The following is a 23,565-nucleotide window of genomic DNA, read 5'->3' as shown; positions in this document are numbered from 1 at the left end:
AAGTTGGAGATTTGAAGAGAGTTGTTGAAAACTTAATCCATAAAATCCCAAGAATCGGAAGTCATTGTACCCGTGACAACATCAGTAAACATTTTTTTGACGAAGGCAAAATGATTGAGGACATTCACAAAGACCACATGGCTGTAAAAAAAAATACCGTTTACTTATTGTTTTATCAGATGTTTCCAGAAGATTTTAACATTTCATTCTTTACGCCCAAAAAATAATCACGTGAAACGTGCTGTTCCTACGATAATGCTGATGGAGAAGAGAAAGGAATGTTATGATCAGCACTTACTAGAGAAAGAATTGTGTTGAAAGTACAAGAAGCATGATAAGGACGAACTCACTGCTGAAGTGACAGTGTACGACTTACAAGCGGTTATGTAAATTCCCAAGGGCGAAGTCTCAATTTTTCTGTATTATAGGTTTAAATTAATGCATTTCATTTTACAATTTACGAGCTCAAAAGTAACGAATGTGTATGTTTTGTTTGGGATGAATGCGATGGACGTAGCGGGATGAACAAATTGGGTTCCTGCGCTCTTCGGTTTTTGAATGGAAGAGCTGCTTCGGGTGACCAAGACTTGGTTTTTTATTCGGATAACTGTGCAGTCCAGCAAAAGAATAATTTCATGCTCGCTCTGCACCTCTACGCTGTATCTTATCTCAGCATTAAAAAGCATAACCCATAAATATCTCATCAAAGGCCACGCGCAAAATCAGGGAGGTTCTGAGCGCCCAAGTGAAACGACAGCTGAATGGTGGCCCAATGTACATGCCGGATTCATTCACTGCAGTAATACGTTCGTCTAAGATTACTGGAAAATCCTTCAATGTTACAGAACTGTGCTTTGAAGATATTTTTGATATTAATGCCTTAGCAACTGAAATGGGGCTTCTGAATATGTCACAGGTAAAAACAGTTAGTGAAAATTCTCCAAGTGGAACGTGTGTCACCAACTTCCGTTTTTTTAAAAAAAAGTCTTATAAGGATGAAACCTATAATGTGACAAACAATATCACAGAGAGATAAAGAAGAAGGATAATATTTCTCTGACAGAGTTTTTAACACAAATCTCCAATGGAGAACAACAAGAAACACGACCTGCTTCATTTAATCCAGAAAACCACATCCCTAAATTTTATAAACTATTCTACGAGCAACTGTAGTCTCTATTGTCTGTTTTTCGATTAATTTTTTGTAAGTTCGAATCCTGCCTCGGGCATGGATGTGTGTGATGTCCTTAGGTTAGTTAGGTTTAAGTAGTTCTAAGTTCTAGGGGACTGATGACCTCAGATGTTAAGTCCCATAGTGCTCAGAGCCATTTGAACCATTTTTTGTAAGGATTATTATTTCGTTTTCTTGGATATAACCGGTGTCTGTTCTTATTTTCAATTCCTGGAAAAATAATACTCTCACAAGTGGAAACTTGTGATGGACATTGGATAATCATTCTTTTTGGCATCAACAGTAACATCACAGATCCACTTATGTCAACCTACAAAACTTATTTTAGCAGAAAGAACGCCATAAGAGATGGGCGATAATTCTGATGAGTTACAAGAAATTATGTACTACGAATTTAAGTCAGTAATTCAAGTCCACGTCATAACCAAATCTTACTTGATTAAACTGTGGCAATTTGTTAGTTTGATATTACATTTTCCAAAAATTACAACAACTTTGAAACTTCAAACACATCTCCTGAAAAATCATGATTTTTTTTAGGTATGACTTAGTTGCAGGAAGTGGGTGTACTACTTAACACAACTGCCTGCAATGTGAGACACTTATCGGACGTCACACCAGTTTTGACGAAGCTCATCATGAAAATTTGCTTGTGTCGATGACAGCGATAGGTGATTGCTTTACTTTTTTTTCTTTCTTCTGTGAACTTGAATTCTAATGTTGTCAGGTTCTCTGTAATCACGACATTGCTACTTTGTATCAAATGCCTCGTCATTTGAAATGATCTCGCCAGTTCTTCAGCATCTCAACCATCTTCACGTTCTGAAACATAGATTCGGACCCATTGAGGATCCATTGCTATAATCACTATCTCATCCCCGTAATCTCCACGGATCTGCATATAATGTTTCACGTGTTCAAAAAACGAATTACTTCCAGACTCCCACAAAATTGGCCGTTTCGAGTTATCCACATCTGTAAACATATTTCAGTAGTCATATACTTGTAGAGTATATAATTAAACGCAGATTGTGTACTTTGTAACGAAAATGACAAATCTAGGGTGCACATATTCGAGATGACAGCTACACTGTTTCGTTGTTAGGATTAATAAATGAATCGGTGACGAAACATAGTTCCTGGTTAACTTTTATCTGTCTCCTATATTAACACGATCTGGTAAGTGTTCCAGATGAATGAGAAATACTCAAGAATCGGTAAGCCATTTCTTTGATGCTGTGTGCCTTTCATTAGCTTAGTAGCCTCCGTTTCACCCTGAGAGTTTAGTAATGATTCTGAATTTACTAGTCAGGATAATCACTGTCAAATACTACGTATCTTATTATTAGTCTGTACGCATATGTTTGTCTTATAAACAACCTAGAAGATACATCTTCCAAATTGCATTGAATACCAACCGAAGGAAAAATGTAAACAAAACTTATAAATTATGTTAATAGCTTACAGGTACAGTCTCTGCAAAATTTTTATGATTATTCTGGATTATATCTTGTACTGTGGTGAAGTTGTATCGAGCTTTATAAGTCACTATTCTTCCTGTTTTCATCAAACCGTTATCATCTTTCACATTCGCTATCAACCACACGTCATGTACGACGACTATACCAGTGTGCAGTAATTAACCGGTTCAAAATCCTATTGCCAAAGATATCGATTACCGTCCAGGTTGAGAAGTGCCCAGATCGTTAAATCTAATTTAGGTTTGTGCTCTCTGTTATAAATACCGCAGTTTATGATTACACGATCGGGAATTTTCTCTTTTCTGCAAGGCTATAGTCACATCTGATAGAGTTTCATACGCTGTACATACGCGAGATAAGGCGCATGTCCCTGCTAGGTAGTACGCCTTGCTCAACTGGCTTTGACATGGTCCATTCTTATTCACTACCAGAGGTTGGTGAATACTGAGCATACTGCTCCACTGGTACATGGGCGTCACATTGGATGATGTTGTGAAAGCTACATAATATTTCAACGAGAGAGCTTCTCACCATCTTCAGGTGCATAATGACGTGCTGTTCTTTTTTTTTTAATTTTTTGCCGCGCTGGATTAGCCGAGCGGTCTAGGCGCTGCAGTCATGGACTGTGCGGCTGGTCCCGGCGGAGGTTCGAGTCCTCCCTCGGGTATGGGTGTGTGTGTGTGTTTGTCCTTAGGATAATTTAGGTTAAGTAGTGTGTAAATTTAGAGACTGATGACCTTAGCAGTTTAGTCCCATAAGATTTCACACACATTTGAACATTTAAAAAAAAAAATTTATTTTTATTTTTTAAAACCTCATCGTTTCTTCAGCGATCTTCTCTTCTCGGTGACAGGTTAAGGTTTAGTTTTCACCACTTTATTTATCGCACTTGGGGAGGACTTGTAAGGTCCACAGATCCTTAAGTCTCACCTCGGAGGGTTTGTTTCATTATTTCTAGTGTCACATTTCTAATTTCACTATCAGCTAATGTCTTGGTTACTCTACACCGATACCAGGGTTCTGCTCTCGTAATACCTACTTCCCGGACGTGCCATATGACGTGTCTGAGTTAGTCTAATTTCCTATGAGTTTTTGTGGACCTGAGTTTGAAAATTACTACAGTAGGTTCCATACTGAGCTGCTCATCCGGTGTCTGGATGCGCCTGTATCGTGAAGCCCTAAGTATCCACGGAAAGACTTTATTTTGTAATACTTGGAGATGCTGTATTTGGATTTTCCTAGCGAGGCCCCATGTTGTGTTCCCACAAAGGATTTTTGATAGTACAGTTGCCTTGTAAAGTCTAGCTTTTATGAAGATGTTGATTCCCTATTGCAGAATAATGGCATCAGTTCCCTCACCATGCCAGAAGCTTTAATTGTTAGGTCTTGCATGTCTCTATGAAAATAAAAAATGGTGTCCACTCATTGTGACTGCCAAATACGAGTGCTATTCGGAAAGTGAGGAACGATCGGTTGCGAAATGGAAGCCACTTTGAAAATCTGACGATGCTTTTCACAGACGTTTTGGGCAATGTGTCTAATATGCCCAACGATCGCATCAAGACGCTCTTTTCAGTTGTGAGCGCACTGTGAGCGAGTAAAGGTGCCCAGAACAACAATGCAACAATGTCTCCCGCCAAGTAGTAGGGCCCGCTGAGAGGCTTCGCCTTAATGAATGCAGCCCACCTAACACAACTGCCACACACTTCCTTTTTCATGGCAACTGTCAGCCGCACTCTGCAGGGGCAGTGAAGACACTCCTGCAGCCTTTTCGATGGCAAGTGTTCGATCACCCACAACACAGCCCTAATTGGCTCGTCCTAAGTATCATCTCTGTTCACATGAAACGCTGGATACGAAGACAACACTTGGGCGCAGGCTACGCGCTATAGACCAGCGTAGAGAATTATCGGAAAGCACAGGCGGCTGCCTTCTATGACGGTGGTGTTGGATATTTGGTATAACGCTCTGACAAATGTCTAAGTCGGAGCGGCGACTACGTAGAGAAGTGCCTGGAAGCTGTAGCTAAATGTGCAAAGAAAACAGTTTTTATTTTAACTGTGGTTTCCTTCTCGCGACCGATCGTTCCTTACTTTCCGAACAACTCTCGTACTTCACAGTTGAGTTCCATGTTATCTCTTGTCCTTGGACAATAAGGTTCCTGTCTAGATGTGGACGTTTTTTGCTAAATTATATTGCCGTTATTTTGTCCGAGTTAATTTTGATCTTGTTATGTCTGCACCACTTCGTGGTGAGGTTCACTTGTGTCTGTAGTCTTCTGATGCTGGGGTTATGTTGGCGTCCACTCGTAAAGTACATCAGCGAAATGTACCAGTTGATCGTCTGCAATCGTTGGCATGTCGTTGGCGTTGATTTTAAATAAGAGTGATGACAAGATGGAACCTTGAGGAATTCCGACCTCTACGACTTTGATTTCCGATCTGTCTGCAATCGCATTTTTCTGTTGGAGAGAGAGCTCACTGTAAGTTTAATATACGCTACTCAGAAGAATTGGGGGAACACGTGTATCAACCTCCGGTACATTAGAATAAATTTAATACGGGCTTATTGGATAGCCGGAGATCTACACTTTCAAGCTGTGCAACAACTGAAGTCATTCACCACCTATCGGCTGTGTTAAGCACCAAAGTATCAAGTGAACCCTCAGAAGGAAGTGAGTAGCGGAAGTTGTCATTTATGGATGTTGTGTTCAACCAACCACATGCAACGCGACCTCTTAACCAGTGCAAGTTGCAAGAGAAAAAAATATGTTTCAAATGACTCTAGGCGCTATGGGAGTTAACATCTGAGGTTATCAGTCCCCTAGACTTAGAAGTACTTAAACCTGGCTAACTTAAGAACATCACACACATCCATGCCCGAGGCAGGATTCGAACCTGCGACCGTATCAGCCGCGTGGTTCCGGACTGAAGCGCCTAGAACCGCTCGGTCACCACGGCCGGCTTGCAAGGGATTCTGGCTGATTCAATAAGGATGAACTTTCAATCGTGTTGCTGCAGATACCAAAGCCTCTCCATCTGTCATCCATAGGTTGATTACACGCTACTGGGATACAGGTCAGTTAACATGGAAAGTTGGACAAGGTCAATGACGCATTAGAAACCCACGTGAAGTCCGATATGTGGACGTCTCATCGCTGCGGCGTTGTACGGCTCCTACCGAATCACTGCAAGACGATCTCAGAAGGACCACTGGAGCTGCTGTGTCCGATCAGACTGTAAGGAACAGGTTATTAGAAAGGTCCTTAGGACCCAGAACCCCACTTGTCACGATAATATCTAGCAGCTCGCCTTCAGTGTTGTCCTTCCCATGTCAACTGACAACTTCGTCACTGGTGAAATATGTCATTCACAAGCAAGTGCAGAAGTCCTCTGACGCAAAGCGACGGCCGTATTCGCGTGTGGAGACACCGTGGTGAGCAGTACCTGCCAAATGCTATCCAGTAAATCGAAAGATTGGGCTAAGGTTCTGTGATGGCCGGTGAGACATCTTTGTTGACAGCCGTACGGATTTTGTCGTTGTATATGATCGCCTTACGCCAGGGAGTGCATGGAACTAATCCTGTTGGACCATGTGGTCTCTGCTGCGTAAGGTGGTGGTCCTGAATTCTTCCCATGCACGATAATGCCAGATCGCGTGTGGCGGGCGTCACCAGGGAAGTCTTGCGAAGCCTGGTAATTGAAGTAATGGAATAGCCAACGGTGATTCCCGACGTAAGCCCCGTCGAACATATGTGGAACGCGCTTGACAGCCGTGTTCGTTCCACCACAGAATCTCCAAGAACTCTTAAGAGCTCTCACTGAACAATGGAAATGGATACCAGAGGGTGACCTCCTTAAACTTACACGGAGCATGCCACGTAGGTGTCAGGTGGTAATAAACGCTCACGGAGGACATACACATTATTGAAGCTCTCGAAGTTCAATGAAAAGCACACAGTTTGACGGGATGAATGATTTTTTCCACTTTGTTTTTGATACCTGTAGGTCGTTTAAGTTGTTGTTATGTAAATGAACTAGGATTTAATGATGTATTATTGCGTATTTAATTTGTTGTAGATAAAAGTATAACGTGGTAACGTACCCAGTCCTCATTTATTGCTCAGTGAAGTATGGCAGACACCTAAAGTCATGTTCCCCTGATTCTTTTGAGCAATGTAGTTGTCTGGCATCGTTGTTTGATCTCTCATTTTTCGTAAGATGTTCTCACGCCAGACCTTATCGTAGGCCTTTTCCACATCCAGAAGAACCGCAGCGGTCGAGGTTGTCATATTGAAATTCTTCGTGACATTTTCCGTAATTCTCAATACTTGGAACTCTGGCGAAATCTTCCGCTGAAACTCATATTTCTGTAGACGGATCGTCTCATCTTCAATTAAAATGTCTTGTAATGTATCCGCAATGATCCTTTCGGAAGTTTTCCCAGGACTGTTCAGTAAACTAATCTGTCTGACTGGTAGGTTGAGTTAAGTTCTTACTTGGTTTTGGAATTGGAATGACGTGTGCCAACTGCCATTTTTCCGGGAAATAGCAGTTGTGCATGCTGCTGTGTAAATTATAGTCAATAGGACGAGTAGTTTTCTCGGTTGTTCCTTGATTGTTCATTTGTTGTTGCATCCGGCCCAGGTGCTCTATTGTTCCTAAGATTCTTTAACTTGGTCTCCACTTCCCTGGATGTTGTTATAAGAGGTGCGTTCCCGGTCTTTCGTACGGCTGTCTGTTGCGCTGTTTGATTAGTTGCTATTTTGCACTCAGTTTCGCGGATGTCGAGGTCTTCTTGCATTAGTCGAGTTTGAATTTCAGAAGTCTTAGCAAAGGCTTGTGCTTGGTCGAAAGGGTCGTTTGTAAGTCTGTTTCCAGTCTCCGGAGGGTGTTTCAAGTTTTTCTTCTTCTCAGTCTTCTGATCAGTTGCCACTCATCTCTGGTTTGTAGCAGATAGTTCGACGCTTTGTCCTGCCATTGCTGTGTTTCCATTTTGCGACAGTACCTAACGGTTACTGCTAGAGTAGTTGCTCTTCCAAACGGCATCCCGTAAGAGCAAATTCGTTCTGCCTTTAAAAGTGGTTACTCGCACTTTAGGTTCTTGGGCTAAGCACGGCTCTGTTTAAAAAGAATAGACATGATCTGATTCAACTTGACTACTTACCAGACTAAACTAATGCTTTAAAACAATATGTAAATAAACAAATGTTGTAAACGTTCGGTCAGCTCAGCTCACTCACAATAATTACAAATAAAGGTTTGCCCCGAAATAAATAAGCCACAATTTTCGCGCTTGTGCGCTCACGATAAATGACCACAGATTATCGCTAAATATGGTTTAAACAATTATTTAGGCCTGCTTGTCAGAAGCGTTTTTGGCACTCTTTTACAAAGGTGGTGTCAGGTAACATATTCCAACAGTCGTTTCCGTATTTCACGTTGCAATATATTTAAGTTCCGTCTGTCATTGGGGGCTAGAAATAGTTGCCACCTCTTCCAGGTTTAATTTTTCTGGTACTTGAGTTCCTGTAATAATAAAGGTAATGCCTCTTGTCGCAATCTGTTGTGTATAATTGTAGTACTGGCCTCCTTGGTTGTCTTTATTACCTTTTTGGTACTGTAGTCATTAACTGTACCTACGTCTTCCTTAGTTGCGATTTTTAAAGTTGGTCTGACGTTGTTGTTCATACATCTACCGAAACTTTTCCAATCGGTATCAGTTGTCTTCCAACGCTGTGGGTGTTTTATAGCTCTTTGGAATTATCCAATTACTTGGTGGTGATCAGAAGTAAGGTCCACCGCCGTCAACAGCTCGGGGTCACCGTTTATGCCCTTAGCGGGGAACGACAGAGTGACGTACGAAAATACGGCGCAGATTCAGAATTCTTTTCTGCGTACTGGAATCTAGTAGACAGATGGGGTTTACTGCAATGAATAAAGCGAGCATTGAAGTTTTTATTTGTATTTTTTCTTGAAAAACATTAATATGGGGTTATCTGAAACATGAAAGTAACATATCACCATGGTCCATACAAACTTAATTTTAGTTCAACGTAAGGATCTGCACAAAAAAAGGAAAAAAGGCGAAATTATAAATATTTAAAAAATGGCCGTTTTTTGGCCCCTCAATTTTGGCAGAAAAAGATTATTAAATATCAACATAAAAAAATCGGGTACGATGAACTGAAGGGACTTCAGTTTACTCCAAGGGACGCCATTGTAGCTTGGGCGACGACAACCACGTCTGAAAACATGGTTTTCAGGAAACGCGTTCAAAGCTTGACAAGCATTTATCTTATAAAAAAAGGGACAAAGCTTGAAATTTACGGTATATCATCGATGACTGGTCCATAATAACTATCATAATAACTATCGCCCCTACTTTCTGCTACTTTGACCTGATACGCCCTCATTTTCGTCGTCGAAGCCCTTTTCGTCTCTGAGCGCATCGCCACTGGAGTTTCTATCTTCACCCAGTAGTTCCCTCTTAAGTATCGCTACGTCCAGTACATCAGGTCGATAGTCAGTTTTTATGGGGCTATGGGTAGGCTCAAGAGGTACGTTGAGGTCGCCACCGAGAAGTACTTTGTCCAAACTGTAAAATATCGTCTGTAGATCTTCAGGTATTAGCTGGGAATTTGGTCTTACATAAGCCATTACCAATGTTACTTGTCCTGTTGTTTATCAGATGGTTGCTGTCGTTACCTCAAGTTGTTGTAATGGTCGCAGTCTTTTCTCACGATGCGTGATGTTGTTGCCGAGGAACCTTGCCGTCCCACCTCCTCTTCTAACCTGTCCGTTCAATAACATGTTCATATTCCGTAGTCTAAAGGTTTCAGACATGCGGTGATGTGTTTCTATTAATAATAGAGTGCCAGTATTGTTAGAGGAGACAAAGTACTGTAGTTCTGCTTTCTTGTTTCAAACTCCGTTCGCATTCCAGATGCGGATTCTTAAATCCTTCGTGCATCTTCTTAACATGGTCTGTGGTAATTTTAGTCAATGATGTGCATCAGTTCTTTGACTAAAATAATCACTTAGTAATCGTGTCGAGTGCTTTCCTCTGCTTCCTCCCCAATTTAATCAATTTTTGGAATAAGTTACCGCTTGTTAGGGAGTTTAACAGTTTGGCGGTCTCTGATAGAGCTTCACCAACCTCTAGTTTTTCTGTGTTGTTGTCCTAGTTTCCTGTCGTCTAATCTGCCCTGTTGTTCAGTACGCTTGAATACAGTTTTCCTCTTGAGCGCATTCTCCTAATGTATCTTGATGTTTGGTTTCTCTCGTTATTGATAAGCTGGCTTGTGTTGTCATAAGTGGTTCTTTCGTCGTTGTTGGTGTCACTATTTTCAGTGCAGGCATGGTTGTAGTTTCTGGTTTAGCATTGGTTCGTGCCTTGTGGGTTCGGATGCCTCCCTAGGCTTTCTTGCATTCTTTCCGATTTGCTGGATGACCATCTTGTTTGCAATTTTCCCATTTGGATGATTTATCCTTCGGTGAGTACAAGCTTCACTTTTTTGGGACCTCCGCATCTAATGCATCTTGCTAGGAGCCAGCAGTAGTTTCTTGTATGCGTCCATCTTTGGCAATTTGGCAGATTGCGACAAGAGGCTTTACCTTAACTATTACAGGAACTCAAGTACCAGAACAATTGCACCAGGAAGAGGTGGAAACAATTTCTAGCCCCCAATGACAGATGGAATTTAAATATATTTCATCGTGTACGCTGAGAAGGAACTTCTTGTAAAATATAATTTTCTGTTGTGACTTTTACGCAACTTATATATTTGACATCCTAGATGGCATCTAGGCTCTGAGTTTTTGGCAGAGTAATCGTAAATACAGGTTGTGGAACCAGTTGTCCAGTTTTGGGATCCTTCTCGTGATGGTGCACTTCTCGGACCGTGAAACCTGTGTTTCGAAGATCCTGCAGGACTTCTTCTTCTTCTTTTGTATGACCGGTATCTGATGACCACTTTCAAATCCCTTTTTTCTGATTTCTGGTGGGTGTAGAACGGTATTTTATTGACTTGGCATAAATTGAATCCTCTTGCATAGTCTTCCATGCTATGAAAATTGTATGATATGTTTTCTCCTTTGAATATTCCGCTAAGGCTTCCTGCCATCACGTTTCTATCTTCACCCTGTAGTTCCCTCTTAAGTAGCGCTACGTCCAATACATCAGGTCGATAATCAGTTTGTACGGGGCTATGGGCATGGTTTGCGTCGTAGTGGATGACACGACGCTGCTAATTGTTTCTTCTCAACGTTGGCTTGTGGCTCTGTGGCCTGTTGTGCTGGTGGCTCATTAGAGGTTGTTACAAAACCGTCGTATTTGTTAGTTGATGTTGATCTTCCTTTTTTTCTGTTCATGTGGCCTTTGCGCAGCCTTCCGACGTATGTAAAGTACACAAGCGGCAAGACGCAGTCAATACCTTCGCTGCGCACTGACGATGGTACTCTTACCGACGACTGTGCCGCTAAAGCGGAGTTTTTGAACGCAGTTTTCCGAAATTCCTTCATCTGGGAAGACGAATGGAATACTCCAGAATTCGAAACACGAACAGCTGCTAGCATGAATTTCTTACAAGTAGATACCTTAGGGGTTGCAAAGCAACTCAAATCGCTTGATACGGGCAAGTCTTCAGGTCCAGATTGTATACCGATTAGGTTCCTTTCAGATTACGCTGATACAATAGCTCCCTACTTAGCAATCATATACAACCGCTCGCTCACCGATAGATCTGTACCTACAAATTGGAAAATTGCGCATGTCGCACCAGTGTTTAAGAAGGTTAGCAGGAGTAATCCATCGAACTACAGACCTATATCATTGACGTCGGTTTGCAGTAGGGTTTTGGAGCATATACTGTATTCAAACATTATGAATCACCTCGAAGGGAACGATCTATTGATACGTAATCAGCATGGTTTCAGAATACATCGTTCTTGTGCAACGCAGCTAGCTCTTTATTCGCACGAAGTAATGGCCGCCATCGACAGGGGATCTCAAGTTGATTCCGTATTTCTAGATTTCCGGAAAGCTTTTGACACCGTTCCTCACAAGCGACTTCTAATCAAGCTGCGGGCCTATGGGGTATCGTCTCAGTTGTGCGACTGGATTCGTGATTTCCTGTCAGGCAGGTCGCAGTTCGTAGTAATAGACGGCAAATCTTCGAGTAAAACTGAAGTGATATCAGGTGTTCCCCAGGGAAGCGTCCTGGGACCTCTGCTGTTCCTGATCTATGTAAATGACAAGGGTGACAATCTGAGCAGTTCTCTTAGGTTGTTCGCAGATGATGCTGTAATTTACTGTCTAGTAAGGTCATCCGAAGACCAGTATCAGCTGCAAAGCGATTTAGAAAAGATTGCTGTATGGTGTGGCAGGTGGCAGTTGACGCTAAATAACGAAAAGTGTGAGGTGATCCACATGAGTTCCAAAAGAAATCCGTTGGAATTCGATTACTCGATAAATAGTACAATTCTCAAGGCTGTCAATTCAACTAAGTACCTGGGTGTTAAAATTACGAAAAACTTCAGTTGGAAAGACCACATAGATAATATTGTTTGGAAGGCGAGCCAAAGGTATTGTTTCATTGGCAGGACACTTAAAAGATGCAACAAGTCCACTAAAGAGACAACTTACACTACACTCGTTCGTCCTCTGTTAGAGTATTGCTGCGCGGCATGGGGTCCTTACCAGGTGGGATTGACGGAGGACATCGAAAGGTTGCAAAAAAGGGCAGCTCGTTTTGTATTATCACGTAATAGGGGAGAGAGTGCGGCAGACATGATACGCGAGTTGGGATGGAAGTCATTCAAGCAAAGACGTTTTTCGTCGGGGCGAGATCTATTTACGAAATTTCAGTCACCAACTTTCTCTTCCGAATGCGAAAATATTTTGTTGAGCCCAACCTACGTAGGTAGGAATGATCATCAAAACAAAATAAGAGAAATCAGAGCTCGAACAGAAAGGTTTAGATGTTCGTTTTTCCCGCGCGCTGTTCGGGAGTGGAACGGTAGAGAGATAGTATGATTGTGGTTCGATGAACCCTCTGCCAAACACTTAAATGTGAATTACAGAGTAATCATGGAGATGTACATGTGTCGATCTCCGATGAGAGACTTTGATGAATTGTTCTTCGTAGTCATAATCTTGAACTTCCATTTTTACATATGAATGTGAATCAGCGTTAGAGTTGCCTGTTCTGTTTTCTTCTGAACTGCTTTCTTTCTGTAAAAGGTCTTGTTGGAATCTCCTCATTTCTCCTAATGCCGTTTTTCTTCAATGTCTTCTCCCCTCTTCTGCCTTGTTTCTCGATTTCTTTCGTTCATGTAGGTGGGTCTTCGTTGTCTCTGGCGTAGCCATGTTGGTGGCTGGGTTCTCCATTGTTCCTAGTTGTGGTAGTGATAGTGGGAGGTTGTCCCTATTTGCGTGCCTATTAGTGTCTGACATAGCTTCGCCTACCGGCCATGAGTTGCTCACAGCTTAACAGGGGCCATCGACCTGCGTTTTCCCTCTACCAACGTCCCTAATCTCTAGCTAGTCTTGAAATATGTCTCGCCTGTCACGCCCTAACATTCTTCCACTAGTCATAAGAACGAAATACGACAGTTTTTCTGCTTAGTGTCTCGTAAATGCTCAAAGCAGTAAGTGCTTCCGGGATCCAACCTGGCTGATGACGTGTTGCTGCAGAGGCTTTCCGGTATATGAACTGGATCGCGAGAAAAGCGCAGGCGCCAAGGTGTGCGGTATAACATCATAGATGAATCATCGAGGCCGTCGACATCCCGAGTCTCCTACTGGAGAAACGGGCCACGGTCTTCGCATGCGCAACGCGGGAGAAGCACGCGCTCAAATCACGACGTAGCACGCGCGCGGGAAGAGTGTTGGCTCCCAGTTTAAATGTGAGGGCTCCGATTCCCTGTCTCTGTTAAAGAGTTGGATTCGTTGGTTTGCCAGCGCTGGTTCCCATGTCTTCCTAAGTTGAAATCCCGTGTCTCTATAAATCAAGTCGTCACTTACACGTATTTAGACTGCTACTTGGATGATGGAGTCCTAGTGCTTGGAGGCGTGCGTAGGGATCTTTTGCTGTCCATAATTCATGCTATGTCACGTGTCGGGTGTGGTGTCTATGTTCAGTGCATCTATATTAACAGTGCGATACGTCTGCCAAATGTATGACCTCCCACACTGGCACCGGATTTTGTATATCCCTGGTCTCCTTAGACCTAGGTTTTCTTGGTCCGCAGAAAGACTGCGGCTCCTTGAGTCACAGTGTGTTCCGCAAACCAACTCACACTGATCTATATCTACGAACTACCGTCACCCATCCCAAGGTAGTGTTTTATCACGGACTCTCTTCCGTAGGGCTAGAGTTATCTCAGATTCAAAGAGCTTATCAGTAGCGCCTAGGCATCTTCTCCTTGTTTTTCTACACAAAGGGTTCTCTGATAAGCAGATTCGAAATGTCTTTCAACCTGCACGCATCAAACCTCAAGAACAGGGAGAAAAAACGTAGAATCCCACGAGGATGTTTTTTTGCCCCATGTAGGTGGTGTGTCCTTTAAGATCGACTTTATATTGAAGAAACATCTTCCACCCTGCACCGCGACTGCAAGGGATTTTAGGTTCTGTTAAAGGCAGCCGATGTCTAAGGGAGCCAGGGATATATGAAATCCTGTTGCCAGACGTGTCGCACTGTTAAAGATAGATGCGCTGAACATAGACGCCACACCAGATTAGATGAGCAGAGAAGTCTACTGTTGCTGCACACTGTCATGACATGGGACATAGCTTGAACTACGGAGAACCAAATATCCTTTCGCTCACCTACACGCACTGGGACTCCATCATCAAACAAGCAGTCGCAGTACATACAAATGACGACCTGATTAATGGATACACGGGATTTATACTTAGCAAGACATGAGAACCAGCATTGGTGTTACTAAGGCATCGTTGGCCGCAGACCTACGAATATAACGAGTCGACCATGACGGGGAACCGGATTCCAGGCACCTTAAGCTGGACGCCAACAGTCGCTACGCGGGCGCTGGACCGTGATTTGTGGGCGCGCTTTTCCCGCGTCGAGCATGCGAAGACCGTGGCTCGTTTCTCCGGAAGGGGGCTATGGATGTCGACGCCCTCAATGATTCGTCTACGATAACATTATATCCCCACGCCTTGGCGCCTGCGCTTTTCTAGCGATGCAGCGCATATATTGACGCAGCAACACGTCAGTAAGCACCTGAAGACGACGAGCAGCTGTGTCGTTGAAGGATTGTTCATCCTTTACAACATTATCCGACTGAAGCAGTTATTACTTCGGGAAAGTCTCGAAAAGCACACAAAGCGTTCTGTTAGTACCTTTCTGTATTCTCTTCATTCTTTTTACCAGGTATACGGTTGCCAGTTTTTGAGACGAGAGATTGGCTTGGTTACCCGTCTTTAGTCAGTATGTTTCAGCACTCTCCTGATAGCCTATCGTGTATATTTTACATATCAAACACACTGGTGAGGTAATGAAGGCCCTATCGTTTCAGGACACAGCTCTAGCCTCGCCTCACATATATTTAATGTGAGATGCGTTTGCTTAGGCCCATGTTTGACGACAATTATATAATGGTAGGTCTGATAGGACACCACGTTTGAAGTTATTGATGTTGATTATATTTATTAATTAATAAGTAATTGCAGTTGAATGTGGTATTTGCAGTATCAAATAAAGGGATTAGATGCGTCGTGTGCAAGTGTGTAAATACAAAATATTAAAATCGTTTTATTTTTACAAATATCGGTTTTGGACCCTGTTACATTGATTACGGTTACCATTTGCTAAGTAATAGTTCACCCATTACGTCAATGAAAATCTCACCACTGCTGTCCAAGGTTCAGTTGTTACTTTGAGGCAAATAGAACATTGCAAAGAGGACTTTGCGCGAGTGCTTCAGTGTTAGTCGCAGTCGCAGTCGGTTGGTGGTGTAGTGGTGTCAGGTGGCACGGGTCAGTAGGCAGCATCTGGGCGGTGGTTTGTTGTGTGTGACCGCATTGTGTGTGGCTGCAGTTCGTGCTAGACTCCGACAATTATCTTCTGGTTGCAACTCTGAATGACAGTTATTGCGCTCACAATCAGATTACCGACGGGCGGCCGGGTACTAGTTAAAGTGCTTCGCATGGGACCTGGCAGTGAAGTGTCCATCATGAAAACAAGCAGTGAGGTTAAAAACTCACAGAAAAGCCATCTACACTGTAGAAGGACCTCGCTGAAGAGTTTTTAAAAGCTTTCTGTGGATGTGTACATCCATCGGATTGGATAGCTCAGCTTCTTCATCTTACCAGTTAAATTATTCGGTAACACTCTTCTTGCAGTAATTTTACGCTTTTTTTCACGCTAAATGTTAATCCAGAAAAGGCCGTCTCCAAATGAATTCCTGCGTCGTCCTGAGTTGCCATTCAGTTTCTCCTGGATCTGCAAAACTTTACGTTCCACTGAGTCGTCAATTTGTCGGGTGACAACAATCCCTATTGTATTGTTAACACGGATAGTATAACAACATGGATCAGCGGGTGTTCTTCAGACCTGCATCTACAGGGAGGGCAAATAAAACTGACACGGAAAATATTTCATGCGGCTTACAATAGGTAAACCAACTTACATTATACGCACACAGCGTGGATGGTATTTTCCTGTCTTAATAAAGGTGTATGAAATACACTGTCCATTCACAGTGAAGTGACCTTCTGTCAAAAGCCTGAATTACCGCCTCTTGCAGCGCAGACTTCTGTGACATGTGCAGGAGGACAGCCAGTGGGATTATGGAAGGTACCAACAGGGATGTGCAGCTATGCCGACTCCAGTCCCGTGGGCAGCTACGATAGTTTTCTCGGTTGATGATCCATGGGGCGAACAGCCTGATCGAGGTGGTCCCACAGACTCTCGATTGGCTTTAAATCCAGGGAGTTTTGTAGCCAGGTACTTCTAGAATCATCCATGTACACTGCGATCTGTGTAACACGATACACTGTCCTGCTGGTAGATGCCATTGCGTGGAGGAAAAACAAACTGCATTTTGGGGTGGACATTATTACCAGGGATAGATACATACTTGTATTGATCCATCATACCTTCCAGAATGACGAAATCATCTAGGGAATGACACAAAAACATTCCCCTGACCAAAATGCTCTCTCCTCCGGCCTGAACCCTTCCGACGATTGTTGCAGGGTTTTTGCTTTCAGTTCGATGGAGCATGAAACGTGATTCATCTGAGAAGGTCACCTGTCTTCACTCAGTGGACGTCCAGTTTCGGTATTGCCTTCGTCGCCAATGAACAGGAGTCAGCTTCGTGCATGTACCTGGCTCCTGGTAAGAAGGCTCATATGCACCAATGTTCGCTGAATGGTCGTCGAGGAAGCACTGTTAGTAGTCCCTAGGTTCATCTGGGTGGTCAGCTGCTCACAAGTTGCACGTGTATTCCCCTGTACACATCCCAGCAGCCCTCGCTGATCCCTGTTATCTATGGCCCGTGGTGTACCATATTTGTCTCGGCGTCGGCTTTGGATAGCGTCATTCGGCCATACACGATACACCTTGACCACAGCAGCAAGCAAACAGTTTACCGACTAACTGTTAAGGAAGTACTTCAACTCTTGGCCGGCAAGCCGATCATCATGACCTTTTCTGTCGTCAGAAGAAACGTCCCCTTTCCACATTACTACAACGACTGACATATTTTGTGCGTCTCCGCGATACGGTTTATACATGGGATGGGTAAAAATTAGTGGCAACACGGAAATAATTCATACTATACCTTATTGGCAGACGTTCGTTGTATTAAATGCTCTCAGTATAATCGCCCTATCTCGATCTCCATCCCCCGCACACATGGAAGGCGTCGTACACCGCCGGCGAATCCATCTCAATCGATATCTCGCAAGGACCGCCCTATGGCACGGATGATGTCTTGTCTTCTGCTGTAGCGCGAACAGGTCGTAATCGCACGGACGCGTATCGGGTGAAGACGGTGTTTGTTCCAGTATCTGACACCACCACGCATGCAGGAACTCCTGCACGGGGGTCGCCGTGTGGCGTAGTGCACTGTTATGAAGGATGATGGGATGCAGTGCCAGTAGGAAACATTGTTGAGCGCTCTGACCACAGGCCAAAAAAATGGTTCAAATGGCTCTAAGCACTATGGGACTTAACATCTTAGGTCATCAGTCCCCTAGACTAACCTAAGGACATCACACACATCCATGCCCGAGGCAGGATTCAAATGGTTCAAATGGCTCTGAGCACTATGGGACTTAACTTCTGAGGTCATCAGTCCCCTATAACTTAGAACTACTTAAACCTAACTAACCTAAGGACATCACACACATCCATCCCCGAGGCAGGATTCGAACCTGCGACCGTAGCGGTCGCTCGGCTCCAAACTGTAGCGCCTAGAACCACACGGCCACTACGGCCGGCGCAGGATTCGAACCTGCGACCGTAGCAGCAGCGCGGTTCCGGACTGAAGCGCCTAGAACCGCTCGGCCACAGCGGCCGGCACCACAGACCACTTCAACCCTGGTCCAGGCGCGCTGTTCGTGTTTCCTTAACACGCTGTTGGGACGCTTGAACTGGCCTCTCGCACTTCCAGACGGTACACACAGCGACTGACGCAAACGCAGCCATCGCTGCTCAGGGGACTACTTCAACTGACCACCTCAACAGCTACAGACAGCAGACATGCCGTGTGACGCATATCCTTCATGTTACGGAAGTGTTGTCAATAATATTTATCCAACCCGTGTATATCCTTCACTGCAAGTGCTGCCACCTACCGTTTGTGAGTGGTTATTGCAAGTTGACGTTGAAGACTGACTAGAGTCACATTAATGTGACGGTACCGTGTATTTTGCCAGCCTGTTTTTATGACCCCACCTTGTACAATGGGTTACTGGACAACACCTGCATCGAGGTTTGTTCCGCCACTCTCTAACTTCTCCACCTGTGCTTCGGGGCGCCTTGTGGTCCTCTCAGGCACAGACGGAGACTTTCGGACCTAATCTCAGTGCACCAGTGCTACAGATCGGAATGTTTCGTTCATTTTACATTTAACCTCTGGAATTATATTGTACAGTATGTTTAAATAAGATTCATCCAATTTCAAATTACTGTACCTTCTATATGAATGGAAATAGAAATTCTGGTTAAATTTCAATTTCATTAGAAATTAAAAGCTTACCTTGACGCTAGTGTTAGGTAACCGGTGCAGTTGGATTTAGATCGCTTGCTTGTTAATTATTCAATGTGCGACGAGCCGGTATGGCGATAACCCAGCAACAATAGGCGTTTCTCGTATCCGTTTGAACAGGTGAACTTCAGTTACATGGCCGGCCGAAGTGGCCGTGCGGTTAAAGGCGCTGCAGTCTGGAACCGCAAGACCGCTACGGTCGCAGGTTCGAATCCTGCCTCGGGCATGGATGTTTGTGATGTCCTTAGGTTAGTTAGATTTAACTAGTTTTAAGTTCTAGGGGACTAATGACCTCAGCAGTTGAGTCCCATAGTGCTCAGAGCCATTTGAACCATTCTTTTTTTTCAGTTACATCTGAGCCGCGTAGCTATAGTCGTGAGTACGGCACTCAGTCTTCTGCACGTCACAGGATGCGACGATGACACGTGCAGTTTCAAGTTGTTAATGTAAGGGGAAGTCGGGAGGTCGCCCCATTCTGCTCGTTTCAGACGTTGAGCATAGTAAAGTGAGGTTTACATACAGTCCACAAATATCTGCGCGTCGTGTCAGCCGAGGTTTCGCAATTCATGATGCGCCAGTATCACGTGCTATTCGGTGACTTTAGTCTTTCAAACCATAGAGGATTAAGTTGCTGCAAGTCCTTCATTATTGTGGGAAACAGCAAAGTGGGAAACTTAGTGAAATAATTCTGGGAGAAGGTAGTAATCGCTTTTCGTGTTTGATGTCCAGTGATGAGATTACCTTCCATTTTAGTGGTAAAGTGAACCGTAAAACATGAGAAACATACAGTTGCAGCAACGTAGCGTAGTCGAGAACGAGACCGGCTCTCAAGAGTTTAGTGCGTTTTCCGTCGATTCGCGAGAGAAAATCTAGCCTTTGTGTGTTGGTGGCTCTAACTGTAGCAGATTAGCAAAGAAGCACTAACATTGTTCCCTAGCAGATCACTCACTTGCGGATATTCTGTCCCAGGTATCGGACTTCATTCCTCACAACGGGTGCTTCAACACTAGTAAGGAACTGCTTTACAGCAGGGCCATTAGGGAAGCTACACACAATGCAAGGCGGGATAATCTGGAAAATCATACAATCAAAATGAACACGTACACGAGAGGTAGGCCGATCACAAGTTTTCGTAAATTATCACTTACAGAATGTAGCCGCTGGCGAGCAATAGACTTACTTGCTGTAGGACAAGTTGAAAGTACACATGTTCACACAACAAAACTTTATTCAGAATAAAGACCAGTCCACAGAGAGAGCACAGAAGTGAAATAACGGTATCGCTATTACAGAAGAAACTAACCATTGGTCACGCTTTCGAGGAAAGTGACAGGGGTCGGCCATAACATCTTAAACTTGTCTATCTGTAGCGCCAGTATCTCGCCCGCAGACGTAGCGGTAGTACAGTCGCAACCACTGCAACTGCGATGTACTTAGTAACTGTAAACATCACTAGTGGTTCGTGGATGACTAACCTAGGCTGCTTCCACGTTAATGGGAGCACTAGCCACTAAATGGCGGTAGCTGTCGTACACTAAACCTCGCGATGATGACACCCCTAAAACTGCAACGGCATGGGGGTGGAGAGATGGCTCTGAGCACTATGGGACTCAACTGCTGAGGTCATTAGTCCCCGAGATTGGTTGGTTGTCTTGGGGAAGGAGACCAGACAGCGAGGTCATCGGTCTCATCGGATTAGGGAAGAACGGGGAAGGAAGTCGGCCGTGCCCTTTGAAAGGAACCATCCCGGCATTTGCCTGGAGCGATTTAGGGAAATCACGGAAAACCTAAATCAGGATGGCCGGACGCGGGATTGAACCGTCGTCCTCCCGAATGCGAAGTCCCCTAGAACTTAGAACTAGTTAAACCTAACTAACCTAAGGACATCACAAACATCCATGCCCGAGGCAGGATTCGAACCTGCGACCGTAGCGGTCTTGCGGTTCCAGACTGCAGCGCCTTTAACCGCACGGCCACTTCGGCCGGCGTGGAGAGATGCTCCACAGCTTATTTAAAGGTTCGGTCTATGAGCTACGGTGCACCTCCGCTGTATACGAAAAGGTCCTTGTAACCTACTAACAGGGGTGAGAGGTGCAACTGTTGCCGCTATACTGGGTGCCTGGAGTGGGTGAGTTCCGGCCCTCAAGTTGGGTGACTTGTACTGGCGTGAGTTCTCTGAAAGCGGGGGAACTGTCGGTGGCCGGCCGGTGTGGCCGAGCGGTTCTAGGCGCTACAGTCTGGAACCGCGAGACCGCTACGATCGCAGGTTCGAATCCTTGCCTCGGGCATGGGTGTGTGTGATGTCCTTAGGTTAGTTAGGTTTAAGTAGTTCTAAGATCTAGGGGACTGATGACCTCAGAAGTTAAGTCCCACAGTGCTCAGAGCCATTTGAACCATTTGAACTGTCTGTGCCTCCACCACCGCGTGGCTTCACGACAGATCGAATTAAGGGCCAGAAAACCAAGGTAGATTTCCCCATCTTGTGCGTTTTCTATATTAATTAAACGAGGAATGTTAAATTTCTCCGACCCCCTCCAACCGACAGTCCTCTATGTAGGCAATACCTCGATAGTGTGTGTGGAGTTGGGGAAATTAATTTGATAACATCAATTCAATAATCAGATTTGATGAACTGTTAATTAATTAATCGAAAGGTCTGAGTTAGGTGTCATTCTACTCGAAATTTTATTTCGAGTTCGAATCTGTGATCAGAATTAAAAGACTAATTTTGTTACTCTCTCATCCTTTCTAGTGATGACTGGTCTGGGCAGATGCAGTGGCCCTGCCACGTGCGTTTCGTCTTTGACAAAGTCACTACGCTACAAAAAGATTTATTTTTGCGGAAAATACGGTTATTGGAACCATGTACCTGTTATGTTAGCGATAGGTTTTTTTTTCCACAACTACGACAGCATGCCGAAGATTGTAATAATATTTCATAACAATCAATTGCCTCAAGATTGATCGGCTTTAAGTGGCTTATGAATCTCGCATATCACCATTGGCCTCCACGTTCGTCCGATCACACAGCTTGTGACGTTCTGTTGTGATGAGGGTCTGTAAAAGACTTCACACTCCTCCTCTTCGAGTAAGTTTGGGCAAACTGCGACGCCATATTGCAATAGCAGTAGCAGACATGTTGGAAAAAATATGAGACGAGATTCATATTGTCTGGATTTTTGTCGTGCATCCGGATAAGGGTACACTGAATATCTGTGAAAGCTGAAGTGAAACTTTGAAACTGTCAATTACTAATTGAAAAAGGTATCCTAAACTTGTACATGTATTCATGAGAAACATACACACTTTTAGAATCTCATGGTTCTTTCCTTTACTTTTTTTAGTCTTTGTATAAATTAAAATGAACCCCAGTTTCTTTCTTCTTTTTTATTTTCTTTCTTTCACTTACGCCAGAGTCCCGCACCGATCGCAGGGTCGGCGTGGTTACAGCGGATTTGGCAATGTTAGTTTGAGGGATGGCCAGATGCCCTTCCTGCCGCCACCCCGTACCCCCCACGACGGAATCAGTGTGCCCCAACTGTCTGCGTCTAGTGTAAATCGTGAAATGCGGACGCGTTTCAAATGTCTGCGACGCGTGTAACGGAGGCGGAACGTGGGGACCAGCCCAGTATTCATTTAGCGGGATGTGGAAAACAGCCTAAAAACCACATCCAAGCTGGCCGGCACACCGGGCTTCGTCGTTAATCCGCCGGGCGGATTCGATCCGGGGCCGGCGCTCCTACCCGAGTCCAGGAAGCATCGCGTTAGCGCGCTCGGCTATCTTAGCGGGTCGAATCCCAGTTTCTTTCTTCATCCATCTAGAAGACATATTCTTGTGAAATCGAATGAGTCTTTTTGAAACTGCGTGTAAATCATAGGATTAATTCTGATAAATGCGCAGTGGTAACAACCTTGTGTGTGTTTGTGGGACAGGCGCTGGCCGATGTGGTGAGGGCGCTGGGCTGGAGATCGTACGCGCTGCTGTACGAGGGCGACGACGCGCTTCGCAGGCTCCGCGACCTGCTGGAGGCGCGGGACCGCGGCCACCCGCCGCTCGCCCTGCGGCAGCTCTCCCCTGACGGCGACCACAGGCCAGTTACAGCTTCACATCTCACTAAGTACTTCATTCCCTGTATCAATGCACGGTCTCGCAGCAGTGTGATTGAACAAATCGTGACGAGCTTCCGGGCTCTATAGGGTGTTACAAAAAGGTACCGCCAAACTTTCAGGAAACATTCCTCACACACAAAGAAAGAAAATATGTTATGTCGACATGTGTCCGGAAACGCTTAATTTCCGTGTTAGAGCTCATTTTAGTTTCGTCAGTGTGTACTGTACTTCCTCGATTCACCGCCAGTTGACCCAATTGAAGGAAGGTAATGCTGACTTCGGTGCTTGTGTTGACATGCGATTCATTGCTCTACAGTACTAGCATCAAGCACATCAGTACGTAGCATCAACAGGTTAGTGTTCATCATGAACGTGGTTTTACAGTCTGTGCAATGTTTACAAATGCGGAGTTGGCAGATACCCCGTTTGATGTATGGATTAGCACGGGGCAATAGCCGTGGCGCGGTACGTTTGTATCGAGACAGATTTCCAGAACGAAGGTGTCTCGACAGGAAGACGTTCGAAGCAATTGATCGCC

At 44.4% G+C, this 23,565-nt stretch overlaps 1 protein-coding gene across 1 annotated transcript in view; it reads left to right on the top strand.

Annotated features, from left to right (window-relative positions):
* Window positions 1-22,762: 22,762 nt before the first annotated feature.
* Window positions 22,763-23,565, top strand: part of LOC124556294 (glutamate receptor ionotropic, kainate 2-like) — a 414,191-nt gene continuing 413,388 nt past the window's right edge. The window contains exons 1-2 of the mRNA XM_047130270.1: window positions 22,763-22,784; window positions 22,819-23,035. Coding sequence (XP_046986226.1) covers window positions 22,763-22,784; window positions 22,819-23,035 — 239 coding nt within the window. The remainder of the gene's footprint in view (window positions 22,785-22,818; window positions 23,036-23,565) is intronic.

This window comes from Schistocerca americana, chromosome X, assembly GCF_021461395.2.
Source record: "Schistocerca americana isolate TAMUIC-IGC-003095 chromosome X, iqSchAmer2.1, whole genome shotgun sequence".
Lineage (NCBI taxonomy): Eukaryota > Metazoa > Arthropoda > Insecta > Orthoptera > Acrididae > Schistocerca > Schistocerca americana.
This window is presented reverse-complemented; position numbering and strand designations above follow the sequence as displayed.